General features: G+C 54.7%; 1 protein-coding gene across 1 annotated transcript; it reads left to right on the top strand.

Annotated features, from left to right (window-relative positions):
- Nucleotides 1–439: 439 nt before the first annotated feature.
- B4galt5 (UDP-Gal:betaGlcNAc beta 1,4- galactosyltransferase, polypeptide 5) lies at nucleotides 440–12,123 on the top strand. The gene is made up of 8 exons (XM_013024324.1): nucleotides 440–570; nucleotides 4,954–5,067; nucleotides 6,387–6,511; nucleotides 7,129–7,245; nucleotides 8,813–9,000; nucleotides 10,131–10,253; nucleotides 11,384–11,485; nucleotides 11,973–12,123. The coding sequence occupies exons 1-8, from the start codon at nucleotides 453–455 to the stop codon at nucleotides 12,118–12,120; spliced, it is 1,035 nt and encodes a 344-aa protein (XP_012879778.1). The 5' UTR covers nucleotides 440–452; the 3' UTR covers nucleotides 12,121–12,123.
- Nucleotides 12,124–16,451: the final 4,328 nt, after the last annotated feature.

Here is a 16,451-nt window from a genome sequence, read left to right on the forward strand (position 1 = left end):
CTTTTTGATGGGGCAGAAATGTGGCTTAGTGGTAGAGTGCTTGCCTAGCATGCATGAAACCCTGGGTTCAATTCTTCAGTACCACATAAAGAAAAAAGACTGGAAGTGGTGCTTTGGCGCAAGTAGTAGAGTACTAGCCTTGAGCAAAAGAAGTTCAGGGACAGTGCCCCGGCCCTGAGTTCAAGCCCCAGGACTAGCCAAAAACAAAAACAAAGATCTTTTTTATCAGTCCAGTGCTAGAATCAGATTGGTTATTTGGAGACCAGAAAGAATGAAGTTTTGAAAGCTTAAGGCTTTTCTATAAATGACAGACATTCCTGACATTAGTGTCCCAGAAACAGGTTCTGAAAGTCCAACCAGAAAGAAAAAAACCAAAATTGTGTACAGGGTGTTTTTGTGCTTGCCTTTGAGCTCACCCCTTCGTTCTCTCTGCAGTGAACACCTACCTCTTCATGGTGCAGGCCCAAGGCATTCTGCTGCGGGACAACGTGAGGACCATCGGTGCTCAGGTGTACGAGCAGGTGGTTCGCAGTGCCTATGCCAGGAGGAACAGCAGCCTCAACGACTCAGGTAGGTAGAAGGGAGGCCGTCCGTTTAGGAGAAGAATGACTGCAGAGAGGGAGTCTGCCTCCCAGAGAGCAGTCTTGCCCGGGAGTCCACACTTGACTGGCTGCATACTCAGGTCTCATTCCTGCTTCTCTGCAGGGGGCAGAGTGTCTTTGAGGATGCTCTGAAGGTTTTCTGTTACAGTGTGACATCTTGCCACACCTCCAGCAGACTGAGAATGCACTTAAAACCTCAAAGAGCAGGAGCACCAAAAGCGGCTTGGGAAATAATTGGATATTTTCAGGAAATGCGTTCCTGTATCCAGTGGAGGATGTCAGGCAGGCAGGAGACGACGACTTGGATTCATCACACTTGTTCTTGGAGTTTGTTGTTTGAGGTGCACGAGGCAGCCGTGGCTGTGGTAGTCTGCCTGTGGTGGCTTCTGGGGAGGCTTCTGTCGTTCATGGATGCTTTTGCTGAGATAGCAGATTTCTACTTCATAACCATCATGTGATTGGGGACTGGTGCATGAAAGTTGCAGTTCTTGTGGAGGAAGGAGTTTCCTTCCTGTTCACCCTGGCTGTTTATTCTGTGTTTAATCTGCTGCAGCAGCAGAAAGGTGAAAACTTGGGCGAGGTTCTTTTGGCTTACCAGTGTTAGACTGAAGTCTGTGATGAGATGGCCCCTTGCTTTTGGGCTTGCGGTGGAGGCAGTCTGCCCACCTCAGGACCATAAAGCAGAAGGAAGGAAGATCCCACTTTCTCCTCAGGGCCTGAAGGCCCTGTGGGCCTTGCCCGTTGAATTTCCTACTGCCTTACAATAGTGCAAGTTGGGGACAAGCCTCCACCACAGGGCCTGCAGTCACCCCGATCCAAGCCCTCGCTGGTGACCAGGCTCTCATCTTGTAAGAATACTGTTCTTTACACCATTCCATTCTTGGCTGTGGTGTGAGGAAGAGAAAACACAGACGTTGGATGACAAAGGGCCTGCCCAGCATTGTGCTAGAATTGTTCCAAATAGTGGTCTTGATTAACTGTTTTGTTTTGTTTTTTGGTGGTCCTGGGCTTGAACTCAGGGCCTGGACACTGTCCCTGAACTTCTTTTGCTCAAGGCTAACACTCTACCACTTGAGCCGCAGCACCAGTTCTGGCTTTTTGTTGTTGTGGGGCTTGAACTCTGGACCTGGGGCTGTCCCTCAGCTCTTTTGCTCAAGGCTAACACTCTACCACTTGAGCTGCAGCACCAGTTCTGGCTTTTTGTTGTTGTTGTTTATGTGGTACTGAGGAATAGAACCCAGGGTTCCATGTATGCTAGGCAAGCACTCTTACCACAAAGCCACCTTTCCAGCATGATTAGCTGTTTTTATACGAAACTACCTATCAAGTTCTTCACCTTGAAGATATAAGAGCAAGCTCCCCCACCCCCATCTTGTTTTGTTTCTGCTTGTTTTATGACATTCTTGCTATGTAGTTCAGTTTGGCCTTGAACTCCTGCTGAGTACAGACTCTGGAATCTCAGGATCATAGGCATACCACCACCGTACTTGGCTTTTTTTGTTGTTTTTTAGCTGAGAAACTGAATATAAGTGCTTCCACCGTTAGACTTTCCCTGCCTGACCAGAGATGGGGGTGGGGGAAGGTGGGGAGAGAGAGAATTTCTGAGATTTCATTTGGCAAGCACTGGTGATGTGCCCCAAATCTGTGGCTTTTCTTACTGATTTTACCCAAGCCAGATAGAAAAACACGAGTAGGACATTGCTTCCCTCTGAATGGTCTTATCTGCTGTTTGTGAGCTGTGCAAATGAAACTTAATGCTTATGTTTGGGAAATCGGGAGTTAAGGGAAGTTAAATCCTTAAAAGAACTGACTACATCCTTATTTATCAGTTTGCCCTACCAGCCAGCTTTGCGCAACAAAGGGCTGTGGCTAAGAAAATGATAAGCTAGATCCGTCCTTCCTCCAGTTTGCGGAAAGCTGGGTAGAGACTTGTCAGATATCTTCACACTGGGACTACCTGGGTCCCACCGGGAAGGATCCCTGTGCTTCCCTGTGTCCTCATGCTTTGTGTGGCTAGATGTTGCAGACTGTGTCAACTGAGCTGGCTCTGAGAGGCAGGATTTTCCTTCTTTTTCAGGAGCTCTGTATGTTGAGAAAGAGAGCCCCATCCCAGCCCCTCTGTCTTTCACAGTCACACCCCATCTTTTGTGTACCTCCTTTGTTAGGGAGGGCAGAGCATCTGGGTCATGTGACTCCTGCCCCATGTTCTGGGTGAAGGAACTTGTGCCTTCATGCCCTTCTCCAGTTCAGTTGTTTCTGTTGCTTCTCCAAGGTCAGCCGAGGCTGCCACATCTGGGCATGTGGCAAGCTCGGCACTCTCAGAAGTCAGAGGCTGCGGCCCAGGAGCTAGGCCCTGCCCACAGGGCTGTCCACAGAACTCTCGCTCCTTGCACTGAGCTTGTGTCCGTATTCTCATTCTCAAATTACCATACACCACAGGAATCTACCCTCCCCCCTCCCTAGTTTGCATTATAATCTAATTTTTAAGAAATTTGTTTTAGTTTGACAGTTTTAATTTTAGTTTGAACTCTGAGTCAGCTTGCTTGCTCAGCTAGTGCTGTATCTTGAGCCATACCCACATCCCTGTGTTTTGCTGTTGATTGGAAGTGGAAACCCACAGACTTTTCTGCCTGTGTTACTTTCCACTGTGATCCTCCATTTGGTCTTTGATTTTTTTGTTTGTTTGTTTGTTTTGCTAGTTCTGGGGCTTGAACTCGGGGCCTAAAAGCTTCTTATTGCTCAAGGTCAACACTTTGCCACTTGAGCCACAGCCCCACTTCTGGCCTTTTCTGTTTATGTGGTACTAGGAATCGACCCCAGGGCTTCATGCATGCTAGGCAAACACTCTGCCACTAAGCCACATTCCCAGCCTTCACTTTGTTTTTAAAACAGGATTTTATTATTGGCTCAGTCTGGCCTTGAACTCACCATGCTTCTGTTTCATCCATCCTCACAAGTTACTAGGATGAGAGGAAGGTACCCCTATACCTGACAAATCACCAAGTTTGTGTTGAATATGTCTGCCCCCCTAGTAGACCGAAGTCTTTGCCTTCAGAGACTGCCTTGCTGCATGGTGGACAGAACATTATGTCATGTTTCCTCCCGGGAACTCAGAGAGTGGCTCTGTGCCCTGTTGTAGGGATGGGGCTCCAGGGTGCTCACGTTAGGGACCTGGGTGCAGCACCGAGTGGGGGGTGGCTGACTGCCCTGCCATTCCCACCTTGGTTTAAATGAGGGAGTAGATTGACTAGGAAGCCACAGAAGGAGCTGAGAGCCAGGTCAGCTCCAGTGTCACTGCACACACGCTGTTCGGGTTCCCCTCGAGGCGTTTCTCCGCCTGGCCCAGTCAGACAGGTTGTTGAGGACCAACATCTGCAGCTAGCCAGATGCCTGCATACATTGAGTGCCCATGCCCTGAGCGGCAACCACGGGATCAGAAAGCCTTGGTGTGGCCCTAAGTCATGTTTTATTTTGAGCTTAAAAACCAAAGTGGCAGTTGTCTTCTAAGAATGTACTTTTGAAATCAGGACTGGGCGTCTGGAAATGAACCCGAGGAGGTGACCAGGACATACTTCCTGCGGCAGGAGATTTGTGGATGTGTATAACCACAAATCTTGCACAATTTGCCATTGGTTGAGGTGGGGGTGGGGGTGAGGGTGCCCCAGACTACTAGCATTGGGAGAGAGCTTTCTGGCTTCATCCCGCCCGGCCGGGCTTGGAAGTGAGGGGCTAGGCTGTTGGTCGGCCCTTCTCAGGCTGACCCGCAAGTTCCAGGTGCCCTCTGCTACCAACTTACAATCCCCACCATCTCCCTCCCCTGCTCATCACACTCCACACTCTAGAATGCTCTGATTGCTTCAACGCACATCTCTTGCCACGGCGGGTAAGGCAAGTGGGCTCTGGGGGCCGGGGGGGGGGAGGGGGATGGCCTGCGGCCTCACTTCACACATAGGCTTCTCAGCCACGACTGGTGTTTATGGAATGGTCATCCTAAACACCAAAGCTGGCCCTAGCACAGTTAGGAGAGGAGAGGGCAGTGAGGATGGGGACAGGAGAAGGAGGGGGAGGAGAGCCACCTGCCTGTTGTCCATGGAGAATGCTGCATAGTGTGGAAGGGCACCGGGTCATGCTGGGGCAGCTGGCGCATGAAGAGGTGGGTACTCGGTGGGAGGAGAAGTACGCCCTTCAGTTACTTACAGTGCACAAAAGCTCCTGGTGCCCTGAGAACAGACCCATGGGTTCATGACTTTAGCCATGAACCCCACCAAGTGGACGCGGGAGGGAAGTGCCTCAGAGGGCTGGTGGGAACCGGTGGCATGCACCAGTCTGAGTTTTCTCTCTTACTCCATAGATTACCCTCTTGACTTGAACCACAGCGAGATCTCCCCTCCAACCACAACCTTTCTTCCTGAAGACTTCACCTACTTTGCAAACCATCCCTGCCCCGAGAGGCTCCCTTCCATGAGTGAGTAGCAGTGCAGCCCCTGGGCTTTGGGACAGGCCTATCTCTGATTAGAAGAAAGGGGAGACTAAGCATCTCTGCCTCTTTGAAGGGTGGAAATGATTCTCAGCCACCAGGAGCATAGTCTGGGGAAGTCACTCTGCAGGCTGCCCAAGCTCCTGCCTGGTGTTTTACACCTTCTCCCTCCCTCCTTTACACATGCCCCTCCTCTGTGACTCGAGGGTTGTCTGTTACTATAAACTAACACTGATGATAACGACTTTGATAAGTCAGAGGTTTTGTTTTTAACAGGCTTGTTTAAAAGAAAAATCTCTAGATCCTCACTTTTGTTTTTCTGTGCTATGTTTGGAATCCCATGTGTGACCTAAACATGATAGCACATTTCTGTACTTTGGGTGCTTAGTTCTGCCTCTCCCCTTTCCTCCCCTCCCTCCCCTCCAACCATAGTCCTCCAGATCTAAGCCTCCCGAGTAGCTAGTTTTATAAGCATGAGCCACTGGTGCCCAGCTTGCTGCTTTCTCCCTCCCTCCCCCATTCTCCTTCCCCCTCCCCCATTCTCCCTCTCATCTCTTCCCCTCTCCCCCTCCCCTCTTTCCTCATTTTTCTTTTTGCTGGTCCTGGGGCTTGAACTCAGGGCCTAGGCTCTGTCCCTGAGCCTCTTTGTGCTTAAGGTTGGTGCTCTACCGCTCGAACTACAGCTCCACTTCTGGTCTTTTCTGAGTAGTTTATTGGAGATAAGAATCTCACAGGGACTTTCCTGCCTGGGCTGGATTTGAACTTTGATCTTCAGGTCTCAGCCTCCTGAGAAGCTATGATTATAGACATGAGCCACCAACACCTGGCTATTTATTTCTTCTTTAAGGCAAATAAGTTGACTTTTTTGCCCAGTGAAAATGGAGTTGGCAAGTACTTGGTATCTGAGCATGCGCTTGTCCCTCATGAACATCTGGGTGTGGGTACTCAGGTGCTACTGGAAGCCTGCTCTTTCGTCACGTCTCCCTACATCACCTTCCTGGAACCTCAGTTTTAGTTTAATAACAGAGTAGTGTTATTGAATCATCATTCACACATCTGGCCTGAGGTCATGAGACGCTACCTGCTCTTGCCTCTTTCTCGCCCATGGCCAAGGTCTTAACCTTCCCTGTATTTCTTTACTGGCTGGTAGTGATGCCCTGAAATGCACAGTGGGAAGTGGGCTGCTGCTCAGCCCCTGGTAAAGCACCAGCAAAGGGAACATTGGTCTCCCTGGGGACTAAGGGGGACAGAGGGAGAATCTGGTCTTGTACACCCTCTTGACCTTTTTCTCCTGTTTGTTCATTCAGAGGGCCCCATCGATGTAAACATGAGTGAGATCGGCATGGACAGCATCCACGAGCTCTTCTCCAGAGACCCCACCATCAAGCTCGGTGGCCACTGGAGGCCTTCCGACTGCGTGCCCCGGTGGAAGGTGGGTGTTGGGCATGGCCCAGGGCTGCAAAGCCCATTTCCTCATCGGGCTCACCTCTCCCCGCCACTGTTTGCATCAGATAGAGTCCACGGGTTCTTCCCTCAACATAGAAATTGGCATTATTTTGGTGATGGGGCAGGAGTGTGAGTTTGGAAACTTGAGGGGGAGAAGGTCTAGTGGCAGCCACAGAGCCGACTCCACAGCCAGCACTCCATGCCTTGTCTTCGTGGTGACAGTAAGACCTATGCAGGATGGAGGGGGGGGGGGACTCAGGTGGTAGAGCTACTGTACACGTGCAGAGGATAGGATATAGAATAGAATGCCGCTTAGCCCCAGGTTTGCTCAAGGCTGTTCTTCCTGGCTGTGAGGTCTCAGTGTGGACAAGTTTGTACGGCCGAGCATTTATGGCAGTGTGAGGCACACAGTGTACTGTGCAGCGGGCACCTGGGTAAGAGCTCAGTGCAGTTAGGCGGGGAGATGCTCCGAGGCCCACGGTGGTCTTGCTGGCGTAGGCCTGCAGCACGGGATGTGGACGCCCCACACCTTCTGCAGGGGTGCCCGGCTCTACGGACGTCCAGGGAACTGACCTGGTGACTTCCTCTTGTGACCCGCCGCAGGTGGCCATCCTTATCCCCTTCCGGAACCGCCACGAGCACCTGCCGGTCCTGCTCAGACACCTGCTGCCCATGCTTCAGCGGCAGCGCCTGCAGTTCGCGTTCTACGTGGTGGAGCAGGTGAGCCGTGGGCCCTGGCCTCTCCTGCTCTTCTGAGGCAGCGGTGGGACTGCTGGTGCTGATCTGTCCTCAGTGCCTGGAGCCACGGCGCAGAAACCGCAGCACCAAGCTGCTCTGAGTGGTGTGTGGTGTTGCCCAACTCTGCAGATCTGTGTTTCCTCCTGTTCCCTCCGGCCTGTGCTGCTGCTATCTGCAGCCTCCCAGCCCAGGAAGTGCCTGAAGTCCACCAAAGAGGTCCGGCCCAGGGAGTGGCCATGGGGTGGAGACTACCAAATGTTTAGGAGCCTTGTGCCGTAGGCCAGGGCCTCTGCAGACTTCTCTGAGCCTCTGGTGTAGTTTTGCTTTAACATTAAGCATATTGGGATTAAAGACCCACATGGCAAATTGAGTCAGTAAATTTGCCCCTGCCCCCTTTCCCTCCTGCGGTTGTGTAGTATTCTGTGTGTGTACACACGCGCGCCTGTGTGTAAATGCGTGCTCGCTCGCTTGCACTGGTACTAGAGCTTGCACTGAGTGTTGTCCCTTAGCTTTTGTGCTCCAGGCTCTACTCCTTGAGCCACTTTTGGGTTTTTGATGGTTAATGGGAGATAAGAGCCTCATAGACTTTCTTTCCCAGGCTGCCTTTGAACTATGAACCTCAGCTTCCTGAGCAGCTAGGATTACAGGTGTGAGCCATTGGTGCCTAGTATTCCTTTTTTGATTTTTATTTTATTTTGGTCTGGCGACACAGGGTTTCGCTCTGTGGCCCAGGCCATCCTCAAACTCAGGAGCTCTGGGGTTTGTCAGGCACCACCACGTTCAACTTTGGTCCCATAGCCCTGGAGTTGTACAGGCTCCGTAGGCGAACACAAACTGCAGAGTTCCCCTGGTGCTCTGGGCTCCCTGGTGAGGCTCGCGTGGCGCCCTGCCTCCTGAGCACTCCGAGGCTCTGCCCACGCTGCTCTGCCTGTGCGTGGCTCCTTCTACTACACCACAGAGGAAGAGGAAGAGTGGGAGTGGGGTGAAGTCACGCCTCCCGCCTCCCTGGGCTTGAGCCCCTGCGGATCTGACATCACTGCTCATGCCTGACCTAGGCTGGGTACTGATCACTGGCCAGGTAACAAATGCCAGCGTTCGGATTGGCGAGGCCATCCCTTGGGGCTGCTTTTCAGAGCCGCTGAGTTCTTGGTCACTAAGCCTGAGTCCTAGTGAGCTCAGTGCTGTTGTCCCCTCCTCATACTAGATTTGCCTTAGACACAGAAGTTACAGTTAGTCAGTGGCTGGCAGATGTTGCTGAGTGGCAAGGACCAGAGGAGGCCAGTGTTCCTCCTGCCATCCCCTTCACTTCCGGTTACACGGAGGATTCTGCTTTGGCAGCCATGGAGAGGAGAGCTCGGGCTTGCCCCCAGCTCTGTATCCGAGGACAACCGCGCTGGAGCACAGGCGACCCTGTGGGCCGGCTCGCCGAGAGGGGCTGGGCCCAACACACATGCACATGGAGACCTCCTCCAGTTGTTTCTCATTCGGCATGGTGAAGAGCAAAGATTTTACTCAAGAATCGCCTAAAGAAAGAATCTGCCTCTTGTAGGTTGGCACCCAACCCTTTAACCGAGCCATGCTTTTCAACGTTGGTTTTCAAGAAGCCATGAAGGACCTGGAGTGGGACTGTCTGATTTTCCATGACGTGGACCACATTCCGGAAAGCGACCGCAACTATTACGGGTGTGGGCAGATGCCCAGGCACTTTGCACCTAAACTGGACAAGTACATGTACCTGTGAGTATCGCGCCCCCCTGTCAGCTGTGGCAGAGATGAGGTGCACGGGTGGTCCCGGGTGTCGTCAGCTGGTGGACAAGTTGCAGGGCTCTTAGCAAAGAAAGGGGACAGGGGGATTGTGTGCCTTCGAGACACTGCTAAGAGAAAGGCCAGCACTGAGCCCATGGGCGGGGCACTTCTGTGTATTGAGTGGAAGCTTTCAGAACAGGCATGTTGACAGGTGAAGACACAAAGTAGATTAGTGATTGCCAGGGGTGGGGGAAATGTGGGGGGATGAAGTGTCCTAAGGATGACATTCACATTGCACAACTCAGTGAAGAAAAACCACTGGTCACATACTTTCAATGAGTGAATTGTGTGGAATAGCTATTTTCTCAATAAACTTGTTAAAAATCACCTAGGACTGCATGTTAGTGGCTCACACCTGTAATCCTAGCTATTTGGGAGGCTGAGATCTGAGGATTGAGGTTCAAAGCCAGCCGAGGCAGAAAAGTCAGTGAGACTCTTACCTCCAGTTAACCAAAAAAAAAAGCCAGAACCTGTGAAAGCGTGGCTCAGGTGGTAGAGCACTAACCTTGAGCGAAAGAAACTCAGGGACAGTGCCCAGGACTGGCACGGACCCAGAGGCCAGTGGCTCACACCTATAATCCTAGCTGCCCAGGAAGCTGAGGTCCAGAGGATCATGTTTTGAGGCCAGCCCAGGTAGAAAAGTCCATGAGACTCCATCTCCAAAATAGTCAGCAAAAAGCCAGCTGAAGCTGAGCAAATGTGAGTCCTTGAGTTCAAATCCTGGTAATCAGGGCCAACGGTGTGGCTGAGAAATAGTAGAGTGCCTGCTTGGCACATACTAGGCCCTGAGTTCAAGCCCCAGTGCTGCTTCCCTCCTGGAAAAAGTCAGGGTCTGAGGCGTAGCTTCCTGGTGTGGCACTTACCTCATATGTGTGAGGCACAGCCCTGGAGAAGAAGGAAACGCCATTTGTTTCTCTGGGAAGGCGGGGGGAGGGGGGCGTACTGGTGAGGATGGATGGTGTTCTGCTGTGCAGGGTGGGGCAGCTGCAGGAGATTCACCTCTTAGCCTGGAGTGCCTCTGCTCTGTTTGTCCTTCACAGGAGCTCTCTCTTTCCTTTCAGGCTTCCTTACACGGAGTTCTTTGGCGGAGTGAGCGGCCTCACTGTGGAGCAGTTCCGGAAGATCAATGGCTTTCCTAACGCCTTCTGGGGCTGGGGTGGCGAGGATGACGACCTCTGGAACAGGTATGGACCTCGGGCCCATGGCCTCAGGGGCAGACGCACACCCTGCCGCCGGCAAAGCGCTGGGCAGGGGGAGGTGAAGCGCCGGGCAGGGAGGCGAAGCACTGGGCAGGGAGGTGAAGCGCCGGGCAGGGAGGCGAAGCGCCGGGCAGGGAGGCGAAGCCAGGGTGTCCAAGCCTCACTAACCAAAGGGAGGGGCTGGGCTTAATCGTCTGTTCAGGAAGCCGGCACCCACGGCTGCTCAGGAGGCTGAGATCTGAGGGCCACAGTTCAGACCCAGCTCAGTTAACTATTAAAAAGCCAGAAGTGGCAAGTGGTAAGAGCTCAAGCCTTGAGCAAAAAAAGCTCACTGATGGTGCTCAGGTCCTGAGTTCAAGCCCCAGAAATGGCATCTGCGTACACACATGCACGCACACCTGTATGTGTTCAACAGTGTATCTCAGTTGCAGTGGGTGGTGCTGACCCAGTTCACATGAGACATGTCTAAAGCATGACTTATATGATTTATTTTTTTGGGGGGTCCGGTTGTGGGGCCTGAACCCTGGGCCTGGGCGCTGTCCCTCAGCTCTTCAGCTCAAGGCTAGCACTCTACCACTTGAGCTACAGCACCACTTCCGGCTTTTTTTCTTTTTTTTTGCTTATGTGGTGTTGAGGAATCGAACCCAGGGTCTCATGCATGCAAGGCAAGCGCTCTACCACTGAGCCACCTTTCCAGCCTGACTTATATGATTTATATATTTTAAATTACACAGATATGATAGCACACACCTGCAGTCCAGGTACATAGGAGGCTGAAGCAGGAGGATATGAGTTAAAGGCTAGGCTGGGCTGTGTAAGGTGAGACCTTGACATGAAGAAATTAAATGACAGTTTCAGTCATCTGTAATCCTATTCAGGAGGCTGAGGATTGAGGTTTGAAGCCAGCCCAGGCAGAAAAACCTTAGCTATAAAATGACAAAAGCCAGGCTGAAGTGTAGCACATCTTGGGGGCACAGGTTCATCCTACCTCTCTACTGGACAACCCCAAAAGGAGACGCTGAGTTAAAGCACATGACCGCTAGGGGAGGCTTTGGCTGTGTTACGCTGAGTGTCTTCTAAGGGTCTCTGGTCTGTTGTGTCTCGCCCATGGACAGGGTGCAGAATGCGGGCTACTCCGTGAGCCGGCCTGAAGGGGACACAGGGAAGTACAGATCCATCCCCCACCACCACCGAGGGGAAGTCCAGTTTCTCGGAAGGTTGGTACCGACCATGTTCGTCCCACGTGGGCCTGGCTGGCTACCGGGCGGGCCCCTGCGGCACCCATATGCGCGCAGGCTTCCCGAGGCGGGCGCAGGGGAGGTGCAGGCCGCCAGTGCGATTTGGGGAGTCACTCACTGAGCACCCTGAGTGCAGAGTGGGGAAGGTGTGTGCCAGCCGTGGGCGGGGGGCGCCCCCCCAGCCCCATGCCGCGTCTGGGCTACCGCGTGGTGTCCTGAGCCCCGGTTCCAGCACCACAGCCCGATGCAGGAGGGGGTGGGTGGCTCCGGCCAGCGCCCTTCTCCTGTGAGCCTGGGCGGAGGGGAGCACTCTGCCTCGGGCCCCCCAGGTGGGCTGGTCTGTGTGGGGTGTCCCTCCCAGCATGGGGGTTCACTGTGGGCAGCACAGCAGCAGCCAGGGGAGGCCGGCGGGAGGCGGCCCGGGCAGTGCCGGGAGAGGTGGGCCCAGCTGCGTGTCCCTGCCCAGGTACGCGCTGCTGCGGAAGTCCAAGGAGCGGCAGGGCCTGGACGGGCTCAACAACCTCAACTACTTTGCAAACGTCACGTACGACGCCTTGTATAAGAACATCACCGTCAACCTGACCCCCGAGCTGGCCCAGGTGGGTGACTACTGACGGGCCCGCGCTGGTCGGGAGTGAAGGACCGGCCGCAGCAAGCTGGGAGGACAGAGCCGAGCTCACCGCGCCGCCGCTGAGCACGGGGCGCCCTTGGGAGTCAGGAGCCCCAAGCCCGGACGCCGTGAGCTGCTGCGTCTGCCCTGGAGCTGGGGCCCCCCCCACCCCTCGAGGGGGCCCCGCGGGCAGGCCTCGCCAGCCAGCTTCTGCACCTCTGGTGTGCTCTTTGGTTCTTGTTTTTTAAAATGTCCTGCTTTGGTGGGGACGGGGGAGGGGGGGGCCTGGCGTCAAGTGGACACTCCGCCTCCGCCTTCGCTTCTTGAAGAAGTCTAACTGTACATAGCGTGTAAATGCCTTTGTAAGATTTAATTTTATAGCTGGCTCCCATTCACAGTGAAGCTTTATGCATCCGATCTCTCGTGTGAGTTGCGGTGAGACCGGGAGGATGCGCCGCTCCCTCCGCTGTCACTTGGAAGGGATGGTCCAGGTGACAGACCTCCTCTCCCTCCTCAGCCGCCCTTCCTCCTGCCTCCCTATGGCGGCCTTGCTCCTGCGGCCACACCTCTCTCCCCTTCTTCCTAAACGGGGCAGCTACTATGGAGCGCCGTGTAGTGTGCTCAGAGCGGCAGGCCCCGGAAGCCAGTGTGGCGGTGCATGCCTGGAGTCCCAGCGCTTGGAGGCTGAGCTGGGAGGACGGGGAGTGAGGCCAGTCTGCGCTGTTCACACCGCGTCTCCAAAAATGAAACAGAACCTGTGTTGAACTGTGCACAGCCAGCTCCTGGGCCCCCACGTGTTGGGGAGAGCAGGGGTGTTTGGGGTGATCCTCTGCTCACCTGCCTCAGCCATCCCTGGGCCCTTCTCAGACTTCTGGAAAGATCCCTCACCGCAGCCTCCACTCTGTCCCCCAGGACGAGCGCACAGCGAGGCTCGGGTGACAGTGCCGAGTCGGCTGGTCCGGGTGGACGGGTCACCCTCCTCCGCGTCCAGAGTCGGATTGCGTACTGCATTTGAACTTGTGCCTCTTCCCCTGAGCCAAAGCCCTCCACTCCCGCCAGCCTCTTCTTCAGGATTCCGGAACATGCTAGACTCCCCCTCCTTTTCCATAAGGCGTATTTATATATTGTGATTTGGAGCACTTTCTGGAGTGCTTCATATTTTTTTTTAATTGCCTTGTTTGCCTTCGACCTCATTGATTTTCATGGTTTACACGGGCGTGTGTGGGCGTGTGGACGTGGGCGGCGGCTTCCGGCTGCACGCGTGGGTCTGTGGACGTATGACCCCCAGAGCGGGGGGACCGGCCCGGCCTGCGCGCTCCGGAGCCCCGGCGGGCGGGCGCGCGCTGTGGGAACGCCACGGCTGGGCTGACAGGGCGGCGCTGCCCTGGAGGACGCCGGAGCCTTCACGCTTCCAAACGCTCACGCCACTCGCTCTTCCTTTGTCTTAGGGTGTGCATAGCAATAAACGTCGTGTCCCCCGCCCCCCCATGCCATCCTGGCACCCTGAGCGCCTGGAGAGCTGCGGCTGGGCGGCTCTGGGAAGGCCGCGTCTGCTGGCCAGGGCGATGGGGCTGCGGTTCGGGGTGCCGTGACCCCAGTGGACACTCGGCCTTCGCCCGCCTCCCCCATTCTTCGCATCTTTGCAAAGTGAGCACAGGAGCAGCCGCCCCACCACACGGAGCCCCTCAGGCGAGCCTGCACGGCGGGCGCGCCAAGGGTGCACCCCAAGTTCAGTACCGCGGCACGGGGCGCCACAGCAGCACACCCGGCCCGCACGCGAGCCGTGCAGACGGAAAAACACGTGTGTAAGCAAAAGGAACAGAAGTGCAAATTCACCCGTTGGGCGGCGGAGTCCCGCAGGTCCACTGCTGGGTGGCCAGGGCGCGCGGCCCTTCACGCATTTTCGTTTTTGGGGTGTTTACAGAATCCTCATTTTGACAGGCGCAGACCCTTGCGAGCATCCTCCCCGCAGACAGGCGTGCGGCGCGTGGCGGCCTGTGGCGGCGCGTGGCGCGGCCGCTCATCCAGCGCTAGGTGTTGAGCTTGCCTTCATGTTTTAAGAGGTGCCGGGGGTACATTTTTGCACTGAAATCTACGGATGTTTTAAACACTTTTCACAAGAGTAGTCCTTTGTCATTACATTATTTACTCATGTGTTTGTACATTTTTGTATGTTAATTTATGAATGATTTTTTCAGTAAAAACACATTCAAGAACCAAGCTTTGAGACTGGCTCTTTGTGGACTTTGCGGGGGGGGGGGGGTTGGGGGGGCAGGGGAGCAGAGGGGGGGATTAGAGCAAATTCAAGAGGATACAGGGCCTGGGTGCGTGCGCGCGCGCACACACACACACACACACACACACACACACACAGCTCTACTTCACCTTCTTGCTGGTTAATTGGCCTGGCTTTGAACCACAGTCCTTTGAATGGCTGGGATTACAGGCATAAGCTACCAGTACCAAATTCTGCGATTGCTTCTGACACTTGGCTTTAGATGTTGGAGACTCTTTCACACCAAGCTAACCCCAGGTTCAGATGTCACTGCCTCAGAGGCCGAGCCTGGGTAAGACCAGAACGCCACACCTCTCCTAACGTGTCTGGACGCGCCTGGCCTAGTCCTTTCTCAAGGTCACGGGGCTGCCAACCCTTCCCAGCTCTGCTCCATCCCACCCGCAGGCAAGGAGGAGACACCACCCAGGGCCGGACGGCCGCACGGCACAGGGCGCTGCCTGGCTGCTGGGTTTCTGTTTCAATTTCCTGTCCCCGCAGGGGCCACCCACGGGGGAAACCAGGGCTCAGTAAGGCCTGTCCTCCCCCCGCCCCCCATTTCCACCTGCGCCTCAAAGCGCAGCTGTTACTCCAGCCCTTGGCTCCCCCTCCACCCCCTCAGTCACTCAATTTATCTCCCTCCTCCAAAGCCTGGAACACCTGCTGTGGCCCAGGGCCTCATTTCTGGGTGGAGGTGGAGGTGAAGGTGGCCCCTCCCCAGGGCCTCAGTGTGAGCCACTTGTTTCTCCTCCGGGGTGCGATGAGCACCTCATTTGGAACTAACTGAAAACCAGGGAGGCTCCAGGCGTTTGATTCCTGTATTATAGGCAGTGGGGAGCCAAGGTCGTTTCTTGAGGAGAGTGGCCGTCACGGAAGTTGGTTGATGTGCATCTATCCACCACTGTATTGAGCATCTGCTCTCTGCCAGTCTCTGAGCTGTTCCGCCTCGGTGGACCAGCATTCCTGGGTAGGGGTGAGCCGACAGGACACAGGTCGCAAGAAAGAGGTCCAGAGTCTGCTGAGAATTATGAATGAAAGAAAGCCAGGAGGGTGGGGCTTCAGTCAGTGGTCAGGCCAAGAGACAGACTAGATGTTACAGCACGTGCAAAGGCCATGAGGTACCAGCAAACTCCCTGGACTGGAAAAAGGGCCAGGAAGCCAATATGGCTGAAGGGAGGGAACGTGGTACAGGCCAAGGGAGTTGCCTGGGCCAGGGGGAGAGCTTGGACAAGGGCAGCCAGAGGCCACTGGGAGGTGGGGGGAGGGCCCAGTGTGAGTCTGTGCTAGTCAGATGGCTTATCTTGGGCGAGGCTCTGGTCCTTGGCCCCACCCACAGGAACTTGGCCCCTGGCTCATCTCTGTGCCCTCTGTCCTTTGGGCTGAACCCCGTATCAGCAGGTGGCCCAGACCTCATGCCTCATGCAGAGCCACAGACTGGAGCTTTCTGCAGGCTCCAGAGGGCTGGGGGCTTGCCTGAGGCCACACAGCAAAGGGAGAAGGGCGGCTATGATGGCAGCCTGTCACGGGGCTCCTGTGGGACCTCGGTCAGGGGCAGTGACAAACTCCCGGGACAGCGGAAAGGGTGTAGACACAGCATGGCTGCTCTTAGCTGCCGGGCCGGACACCGAGGCCCGATGGGCCCCAGCCTCCCAGGACCCCACTGCCAAGGGCATAGGGTCTGGTGTCCCCTGGAGGTTTTAAGATTTGTGTGTGTGCCAGTTCTGGGGCCTGGGGTCAGGAACTGGGCTCTGCCCCTGAGGTTTGTTTTTTTTCCCTCTAGGTAGGCGCTCTACCACTCGAGCCATACCTCCCCTTCTGGCTTTTTGCCGGTTAATTGGAGATAAGCATCTCACACATTTCTGCCCAGGTGACTTTTGGACTGTGATCCTCCTATCTCAGCACCTCCAGTAGGTAAGATTAAATAGACACGTGCACAATCACGTTCATTGCTGCATAGCCCTTCCCAGGATGAATGAATGAAGAAAAGCGAGGTACACACATACAGTGGAATTGTACACATCTGTTAGGAAAATAGTACGCCATCATTTGCAAAGAATTGAATG

Source organism: Dipodomys ordii, unplaced genomic scaffold (genome assembly GCF_000151885.1).
Source record: "Dipodomys ordii isolate 6190 unplaced genomic scaffold, Dord_2.0 Scaffold75, whole genome shotgun sequence".
Lineage (NCBI taxonomy): Eukaryota > Metazoa > Chordata > Mammalia > Rodentia > Heteromyidae > Dipodomys > Dipodomys ordii.

Coding starts and splice junctions, on each gene's coding strand:
- B4galt5 (XM_013024324.1), top strand. CDS start 453: ATGGTGCAGGCCCAAGGCATTCTGCTGCGGGACAACGTGAGGACCATC. Junction 571..4,953: donor CAGCAGCCTCAACGACTCAG/GTAGGTAGAAGG, acceptor CTTACTCCATAG/ATTACCCTCTTGACTTGAAC. Junction 5,068..6,386: donor CGAGAGGCTCCCTTCCATGA/GTGAGTAGCAGT, acceptor TTGTTCATTCAG/AGGGCCCCATCGATGTAAAC.